Below are 9,833 nucleotides of genomic sequence, written 5' to 3'. Positions count from 1 at the left end.
TCGAACAAGTGAACATCAGTCTTAATTTTTAAAAAAAATGATAAATAATAAATCAAATATAATGGTTAAATTATATTTTGAGTGTAGGAGATTCAAATATGGCTCTATCTAACGTTAAATTATGATGACGAGGTTTTGTAATCTTTCAAGATTAAGCAGCTCATGCACCATGTGAAGATGAGAAAGAAGATTGGTTTGTTAGCAATGGCGATGGTTGTACTCATGGCCATTTCGGCTCAAGCCGCCTCCTCTGAAGTTGGGAGGTGATTGAACTCCCGTCGGATGAGGTGAAGGAGGAGGTCGTGTCTACAAATATGGAAATGTGGCCGAGAAAAATGATGAAAGAAGGATCAGAAAAGGGCCGAGAAAATGCATGCTTTCTTATAGGCAATGCATGCAGCAGCGATGCAAATTGCTTACCTGGATGCACCTGTAGAACCACTCTTATACTAAAACTCGGCTTCTGTTCTCCATTTTGATCATTATCATCATCAGCTTATCTATGTTATTCTTATATCACTTAAGTATATTACCAAATCTATGCTTTGTCTAAGTTATTGCAATTATTTTATCCATTTTCTATGTTCCCATCTGTGTTTTCAAGAATAAAGTGGAGGCTTTTCTCTCTTCAAAACCTAAATAGTTATCAACTTAACTAAAAAAAAAATAGTTGCAGCAAATTAGATTCAAAACCTGCGGCGGAGTTATATGATGGTGCTGCAAAATAACTCGGCCTAACCTCTTTCATATATGATGCATTCCAAAACGCCGTATTATTCGAAAATTATTGCAACTGACTATGTGCATTTTCCCTGCTGCCGCTTTCGACGACGAGTTTCTTAAATACTTAGGCACTTTAGACGGCAACCATGACGCTCCTTCGGTCATTAACTTCTCTGAGTTCAATCCGAAATCGGAATTGGAAGGAAAGTTCATACGCAACTTAATTAGTTTATGTATATTTTACGATTTGGAAGATGATTGAGAATTTGATTTAATAAATAGAAGAACAATAACCAAAACCTAGCTTCTCTTTGTAAGGATCTCTGTCTCTTATTCTCAAAGCAATAAAGACAGAAAGGACGTTGTTACTTTCAACTCCATTGTTGTGGCTCATTTGGTCGTCCATTTGGATCGAAAGAAATATTAGAATCTTCAAAAATCATGAAGAAAATTTAGGTGGGATTTACGAAGATATTCAAGACTTCATTGACCATTGAACTAGTGGATCTCCTCTCTTTGCACATTATAGTGCTTTCTCTATCCCTTTAAATCTTCGCCTTTTGTCTAAACTTGTGTATTATTCTTCTGCTTTTATCTCTAGCTCCTGTTTGGTGATGATAATGATGTTAAGATGTTCACCAAATAGAAGATGTTCAGATGCACCTAATTTAACCGTGTCTCTTTCGAAAATAAATATTTTGTTTGTTTCTGTATTTTTAGAAATTTGTGTATTTTGAAAAGTAAAATTTGATCAGAATTGAAGTGTGAGATTTTAAGAGAAATAAATAGAACCAACGAGTCTTTATTGCTAAATAGAAAACAATTCAGTAACCCCATGGTATGGACATCCAATATATAGCATTTATTGGTGTAGTTGTTTGCTATTGTCTATACATTTCTCTTTTATAATTTCACTCACTCTATAACAACTTGTTAGTGTTATATCATTTATCAAAATTTAACTCAATCTCAGTTCACCGTCACATTTTATTTTGAAGGTGGATGAAGGTTCTAAATGGATAGAGAATGGCTCACAAAGATTAGAATACAAGGTTTCTATACTACGTTGTGATCGATGGTTAAAGCTTAAGCGAATTGGTGCAGGAAAAATACGAATACTGTTTGGTGTTTCGAGTGGATAAAAAGATTGACAAATATAATTAATGATCCCTTTAAATGGAAACCTAAAGGAAAAGGGTGGTTTCACATCTAACTAAGCTTTCTTTAAATAGACCCACAGGAGAAGGGTGCTTTCACATCTAAACTAAAAACCCTAAAAATTTAATATAATACAATTGAAAATTTACAAAATGCATAAAATATATATCCCTACATAACTAATGGATTTTGTCATCAACTTATAGCCATACTTTTATGTTTCATCGATTTTTATATGAAATGTTGGTTTATCTCTTGTTTCGATATCAAACTAGTGGAGATGTGAAAACATATGTGTCGACATCCGGAATAGTGTTTAGTTAATTTAAGTCCTTTTAAAATACATTTTCAATATATATATATATAAATAATGTTGTTGAAAAAAGTGTTCACAAAAATACAACAAAAATCCCTTTCCTGTTCACACAATTATATAATCACTATCCCTCCCTCCCTATAAAAACAAACCCTTTGAACTATAGGATCCATATACTCGAAAAGAAAAGAAAAAATATCATATATGATGGAGATGAGAAAGAAGGTTGGTTTGTTAGCAATGGCGGTCCTGATGCTCATGGTCATTTCAGCTCGAGCCACCTCCTCCGAAGTCGGTGGGGTGATTGAACTCCCGTCCGATGAGGCGAGCGAGGTTGTGCCAACGAATATGGAGATGTGGTCGAGGAAAATGATGAAAGAAGGAGGCCGAAAGGGAGACAATGGACTATGCTTGATTATAGGCACTCCATGCAACAGCGATGCAAACTGCTTATCTGGGTGCAAGTGCAGAACAACTCTAATATTAAAACTGGGATTATGTAGTCCCTTTTGATTATCAATTTATGTATGTTTTCCTTTATAACCTAAGATGGTTATTACTAATATATATGTATTTGTGGAAGTTATTAGAATAACTTTGTACCCATTTTCTATGTTCTCATGCTTTTCAAGAATAAAGTGGAGTTTTTTCTCTGATCTCAATATTAAACTTCTATCTAAACACATTATTGTACTAAATTTAAAACTCAAGAATTGTTAGGAACTTACGGAAACATCATTCCGGAGATTCATGTGCACCTAATCATTTATCTACTTAAATGACGTATTCTTAGCACTCACATCAACCTTCAAATCCACATAAGGAAATTTGTTGCCACAAAAAAGAGTTTGTATGAAGAAGGAGAGATTGGAATAAAGCGTTTTAATATAAAACAAATATACATACAAAAGGAAATAGTTCACGACGATGCCACGAACAAATTTAATTTGTTCCAATTGATTTAGAGAACCAACATATTTAGGGACAAATGATATTTAAATAAAATTTAAATATAAAAAATGCAATAAGGATTAAAATTAAGGTCAAACGAATTTATCGAAATTTGTGGCAAAAAATAATAATACAATATTAATTAATTAAATAGTTTAGTTAATTATTATTATTTTTTTATTGAAATATAGTTTAAATTAATTAATTAGATTAATTAATAGGAAAGCTATTTAATTAATCGATCAAAAATTGAACTTTGAAAGTCAAACTATCAAGTTGTCTAAAGTAATTAGTGAAGATTTCCAACTCTTAAGTGATGAGTGATTGATCTACTTTACTTCCCTTAAGTGTATTGTTAATCCCACAAATCCCACCTTGTTATCAATGCTAAGCGTCAAATTTATAAATGTAATTAATTTTAGCTATATATATATATATATGATGCTTAACTTGATTAATGGTTAATGATCATAGTGGAATTTGCTTAAATAATTCCTTCATACTCCTACCAACTCTCTCTCAACTCAAAGTTTTCAAAAATGGATCAAGTTCTAAGTCTCCTTTCTAGTTGGTAATCAATAATAACAGCAAGAAACTCGTGGTGAATTATTTGAGCTTCACTAAAACTGAAACTCTGTTTTTGTGCATTTTTTAAAACATGTTTAATCCTTAACTAAAATTAGTGTATAATTAGGATGACATTAGATCCAATTGCTTCTTTTGCACGTTTTAGTCGATGTCGCTCACTGTGCAAAGTATCGTCGAACGTCGTCTACACGCTCAAACGAAAATAACGTAAAAGGTAGTGGATTTCTCGATCCTATAGAAGAAGCTGATGAAGAGACGATCAAGAAGAAACGTTGAAGTTGAAGGAACGGTAGAGAAAACGCAAAAGGATCAGCTGAAGCTGCAAAATGTGAGAGGAAAATGAAAAAATAAAAAGAAACCAAACCTCAGTAAAAGTATGCATTTAGTCACTAAAGATTCGTGATTTTTTTTCACCCCTCATGATATAATATTACTGTACTCAATTTATTAACAACAACAAAGGTCTAATTTGTTGCAGTGACAGTGTTACCTTGTTGTGATGCTCTGATGAAGAAGCATATGTAAGAAGAATATTTGTCACACTCATGGCTAAGATCAGAGGAACTTAGTGGCACATATGAACAGTACGACATAAAGAAAATCTATTAAAGAAGATTTCAAAAGGATAGATAGGAAATAGTAAATATCATAACAAAGAGAAATATGAATTAGTAATATTATAGTTAATTGTGGTTGAGTTTTATGTGTTCTAATTAAAACCCGTGTTTTACTTAGATAAGATTCTTACTTAGGTATCCACCCTAAAGCATGGTGATCACAAATCAAACCGATATATACAGGCAAACTATAGCAAATATCACGATAAAAAAAAATGAAAATATAACACAACTTTAAAATAATATCTATAAATATAGCAATTATATTGACCATTCAACTTGTAAATCTTTTTAGAATTTTAAGTTTACCTTTTAGTGCACACGTTTTTAGTACTAATTATAGCAGTTATATGTAATATTCACGGGTAGAAGCTACAAATGATAACAATCGATAACACAATTCTCAAATGGAAAGTTATCACTGGTATCAGCATCATTAACAACAATTATATCAATAATAGAAATTGATAACACAGTTGTCAAATTGAAAGCTATCATCAATATCAACACTATAAGTGATATTCAGTAAAAGGGAGAGGGAGATTCTTCTTCCATGAACAACCTATACAAGCTCATGCAAATTTTGAAAAATCATTATATATATAATAAATATTTAAAAGGCGTCTGAACTTAAAATACTAATTGGAATCGTACATATTTTATAATTTGTTTGCATATATTTCATAGCCTAACAAATTCAAAAGAAGAAAAAATAATTCTCCCCAAATTTGGTAAGCATTTTTTAATCCAATAAGATTTTTTTGCAAATATATAGTACATATTAAGTGACATATTAGATAAAAAAAAAAATTCAAACTATAATACATGTATTTGGACGAGAGTAGTACTAAGTTGAGTGACCATCTAAACCATAATCGACAGATTCAAAAAAGTTGAAGTTCATAAAACTTTCGTGTAATTGTACGTCTCTATCATCAAGTTATATGAATTCGTATGAAAAACGTTTTCATGGACAGCAGATACCATAAATCTAGTTAATTATAGTACCTCTCCAAATGATCAAACTAAAATTCCATAAATAGAAGAAAGAACTCAGGCAAAATCCCTCTTTCAAACCCAAACCATCCATAGTATAGCCAAAGGAAAAGAGAGAAGAGAGCGAGATCATGAGCAAGAAGGCGGTGCTTGTTGTGTTAGCAATGGTGTTCTTGCTAGCTACTCGTAGCCAATTCTGTCAGAGCCACAGACCATCACCATTGATGAGGAAAGTCAATTCGGATGAGGTTAACCAAGCTGGTTTAGAGATGATATATATATTTGCCCCAAGAAAATTGAAGTTGAAAAATGGAGGACATAGGGCCATGCATGAGTGATGCAGATTGTCCTTCTGGGTGCTATTGCAAACCTTATACACTACTAGATATTGGGCGCTATCGCTTTCTTTGATTATTGTTAAAGTATGATGATGATGATGAAGTTCCTCAAGAATAAAATGGAGGAGCCCTGTGTTTATGAAGATGTGAAAAAACTAAGAACAATAATTAAAATGGTTGAGGCCAAGTTTGGGATCTCTCTTATGTGTAATTATCTTTTTTGCTGTGGGATTTTGTATTGCTTGTGATTATCACCGTAATTAAAGTAATTTAGCTGTAATTTAGGAATACATTATTGTAATTAGATTAATTTGATCCTTTCCTTATAGGTTGTCCAAATTAACTATATATGTATCATTGTATTATTGATTTTAAAATAACAAATAAAGAAGATCTAGAATATTCTCCATATTATTCACATGGTATCAGAGACACTTCCGCGAACGCCTTGCCGTGAAGCCCTGCCGTGAAGACACTTCCGCGAACACCTTGCCGTGAAGCCCTGCCGTGAAGACACTTCCGCGAACACCTTGCCGTGAAGCCCTGCCGTAAAGACACTTCCGCGAACACCTTGCCGTGAAGCCCTGCCGTGAAGACGCTTCCGCGAACGCCAGATCTCCCCTCGGTCAATCTCCCTGCCGCAACCCTCTGCCGTGAAAACGCTCCACGAACGCCAGGCGCCAGATCTCCCCTCGGTCCTTGCCGCAGCCTTCTGCCGTGAAGACACTTCACGACACCTTGCCGCAGCCTCCTGCCGTGAAGACAACATCTCACCGTGAAGTAACTCACCTGCTGACGACCTCCTGCCGTGAAGAAACAACCGCGCCGCGAACTCCAGCAACCTCCTACCAATATTCTGTGAACTGTATACTCGCCGCCGTCGCAAGCACCCTCCTGCCTTGAAGACCTCTGCTGGCGACCTCCTGCCGTGAAGAAACAACCGCGCCGCGAACTCCAGCAACCTCCTGCCTCGAATCCCAACTGCAATTCCAGTGAAATCCCAGCCACGAACTTTAGCCTCGAATCCCAGCCGCAAATACTCTGTGAATCTACAGCAGCTAATTATATTTAGATGGAGAAACATGAAGTTGCTCGTCCCATTAGCACCATTCTCGATGGAACTAATTATATCACTTGGGCCCACCAAATGAGGAGTTTTTTGATAGGTCGAAAACTGTGGCGCATCGTTACTGGAGATATCACTAAACCAGTCAAACCTACTCCTCTGATGGACACCACTGAAAATATTGATACAGACCCATCTGATGTCACTGTTCAAGAGACGACTGCAGAAACCGACAAATACATTGAACGTCTTGAGGATTGGGATAGCAAAAACCATCAGATCATTACTTGGTTAGGTAACACCTCTATTCCAGCCATTCACACACAATTTGATGCATTTGATACGGCAAAAGAACTCTGGGATTTTCTGTCCACACGTTTTCAGTCTATTGGACTTGCTCACTATTACCAATTGCACTCTCGACTTGTTAGTCTAAATCAGGAGGGAGGACAATCTGTGAACGAGTATCTTGCAACTCTTCAACCAATATGGACTCAGTTAGATCAAGCAAAAATCAATCCGGAGCATATTCGCCTCATCAAAGTTCTTATGGGTCTTCGCCCAGAGTATGAATCAGTCCGTGCCGCATTGTTACATCGTAACCCTCTGCCGAGTCTTGATGCTGCCATACAAGAAATCTTATTTGAGGAAAACCGCCTTGGCATTGTTTCCTCTCTGCCATCTGATGTCGCTCTTGCAACCACCCATTCACGATCGGCTAATGAGTCTATTTTCTGCAAAAATTGCAAACTTCATGGTCATAAGTTTGCTAATTGTCCTACTATTGAGTGCAGGTATTGCCACAAACGAGGTCATATCTTGGACAACTGTCCCACCCGTCCACCCCGTCCTCCTGGTGCTCCATATAAACCCAAGTCCTCCACTAAATACAGTTCTCCACCTATTGTTGCTGCTGCTACCCCATCTGATATCACCACACCTCAGAATTTTCAGTTAAATGATCTTCATGACTTACTGAAACAGGTGATCTCTTCCAACTCTACTGCTCTTGCCGTCACTCCAGGTACATCTTGGCTCCTTGATTCAGCTTGTTGCAATCATATGACTGCTGACATTTCATTATTATCCTCACCTACTCATGTTCAATCTCTTCCCTCAATTCACTCTGCTGATGGTAATCATATGCCTATCTCTCACGTTGGTACTGTTAACACACCCACAATAAAACTGTCAAACACCTATCATGTTCCAAAACTCACATTCAACCTAGCTTCTGTTGGCCAACTTTGTGATCTCGGACTAACTGTTATCTTTTCTTCTCATGGGTGTCAGGTTCAGGATTCTCAAACGGGGCAAGTGATTGGTACGGGACGGAAGGTGGGACGATTATTTGAGCTTACATATCTTCAGCAATCTCCTGAGTTTCCACCTATCTCTGCACCAGTCACTGATACCTCTATATATCAGTGGCACCTTCGTCTAGGTCATGCATCCTCTGATAAACTTCGTAATTTAGTTTCTACTGGTAATTTGAATAATGTCTCAAAATTCAGTCATTTTGATTGCTTAAATTGCAAACTTGCAAAACAACCTGCTTTATCATTTCCTAATTCCACCTCTCTATGTAATAAGCCTTTTGACCTTATTCATTCTGACATTTGGGGTCCTGCTCCTTGTACTACCGTTAATGGTTATCGATACTTTGTCTTATTTATTGATGACTATTCTCGTTTTACTTGGATTTACTTTCTTAAAAATCGTTCTTCCTTATATCAAATATATGTTGATTTTGCAAATATGATTCACACTCAATTCTCCAGCAAAATTAAAATCTTTCGAACTGATAATGCGATGGAATATAAGGACTCTCAACTTCTTTCCTTCCTTGCCCAGCAAGGCACTCTGATTCAACGCTCCTGTCCTCACACCTCTCAGCAAAATGGAAGAGCTGAACGCAAACATCGTCACATTCTTGACTCTGTTCGTGCTCAGCTTCTATCTGCTGCTTGTCCAGAAAAATTCTGGGGCGAAGCTGCCCTCACCTCTGTCTATGTCATCAATCGTCTTCCTTCAAAAGTCACTAAAAATGTTTCTCCCTTTGAAAGACTATACGGTACTTCCCCTTCTTACTCCAATCTAAAAATTTTTGGTTGTGCATGTTTCGTATTATTATATCCTCATGAACATACCAAACTTGAACCACGTGCACGTCTATGTTGCTTCTTGGGTTGTGGTACTGAACATAAAGGATTTCGTTGTTGGGATCCCATCTCTCAACGATTACGTATATCTCGTCATGTCACCTTCTGGGAACATCGTATGTTTTCTAGTCTTTCCTCATTCCATGAATCTCTTTCAAGTTCTCACCCATTCTTCACCGATCCGTCTATTGATCTTTTTCCCTCACTTGATTCAACACCTGACACTACACCATGCATGTTACCTATACCTGAGCCCACTCAATCGGACCATATTTCTGCACTCCCGGATCTTCCATCTCCCCCTCTTGAGGAACCTGAATCTACACCAATCCGACGATCTACACGGGTAAGAGAAATTCCCTCTCATCTTAAAGATTATCACTGTTTCTCCACCATCATGTCTTTAGTTGAACCTTCCTCGTATAAGGAAGCCAGCACTAACCCATTATGGCAGCAAGCAATGAATGAAGAACTTCAAGCCTTAGAAAAGACTCACACTTGGGAATATGTGGACTTACCTCCTGGAAAGAAACCTATTGGTTGTAAATGGATCTTCAAAATCAAAACACACTCTGATGGGTCTATAGAACGATACAAAGCACGACTTGTAGCCAAAGGTTATTCTCAAGAATATGGCATTGATTATGAAGAAACGTTTGCTCCAGTAGCTCGAATGACGTCTGTTCGTAGTCTTTTAGCCATTGCAGCTGCAAAACAGTGGCCCCTCTTACAAATGGATGTTAAAAATGCATTTCTCAATGGAACTCTATCTGAAGAAGTCTATATGAAACCACCACCTGGTACTACCCCGCCACATCAAAAAGTATGTCTTCTTCGACGAGCTCTCTATGGTCTCAAACAGGCTCCCCGAGCCTGGTTTGCAACTTTTAGCTCCACTATTACTCAACTTGGGTTCAC

At 36.8% G+C, this 9,833-nt stretch overlaps 1 protein-coding gene across 1 annotated transcript; it reads left to right on the top strand.

The window, feature by feature from the left end:
- Window positions 1–6,725: 6,725 nt before the first annotated feature.
- LOC105434738 lies at window positions 6,726–8,871 on the top strand. The gene is made up of 2 exons (XM_031883834.1): window positions 6,726–7,777; window positions 8,047–8,871. The coding sequence occupies exons 1-2, from the start codon at window positions 6,760–6,762 to the stop codon at window positions 8,106–8,108; spliced, it is 1,080 nt and encodes a 359-aa protein (XP_031739694.1). The 5' UTR covers window positions 6,726–6,759; the 3' UTR covers window positions 8,109–8,871.
- The last annotated feature ends 962 nt before the right edge of the window (window positions 8,872–9,833 follow it).

The sequence above is a fragment of the Cucumis sativus genome, chromosome 4 (genome assembly GCF_000004075.3).
Source record: "Cucumis sativus cultivar 9930 chromosome 4, Cucumber_9930_V3, whole genome shotgun sequence".
Lineage (NCBI taxonomy): Eukaryota > Viridiplantae > Streptophyta > Magnoliopsida > Cucurbitales > Cucurbitaceae > Cucumis > Cucumis sativus.
Note: the sequence above shows the minus strand (reverse complement) of the source record. Positions and strands in the feature narration are given on the sequence as shown.

Coding starts and splice junctions, on each gene's coding strand:
- LOC105434738 (XM_031883834.1), top strand. CDS start 6,760: ATGGAGAAACATGAAGTTGCTCGTCCCATTAGCACCATTCTCGATGGA. Junction 7,778..8,046: donor TGCTCTTGCCGTCACTCCAG/GTACATCTTGGC, acceptor CATGGGTGTCAG/GTTCAGGATTCTCAAACGGG.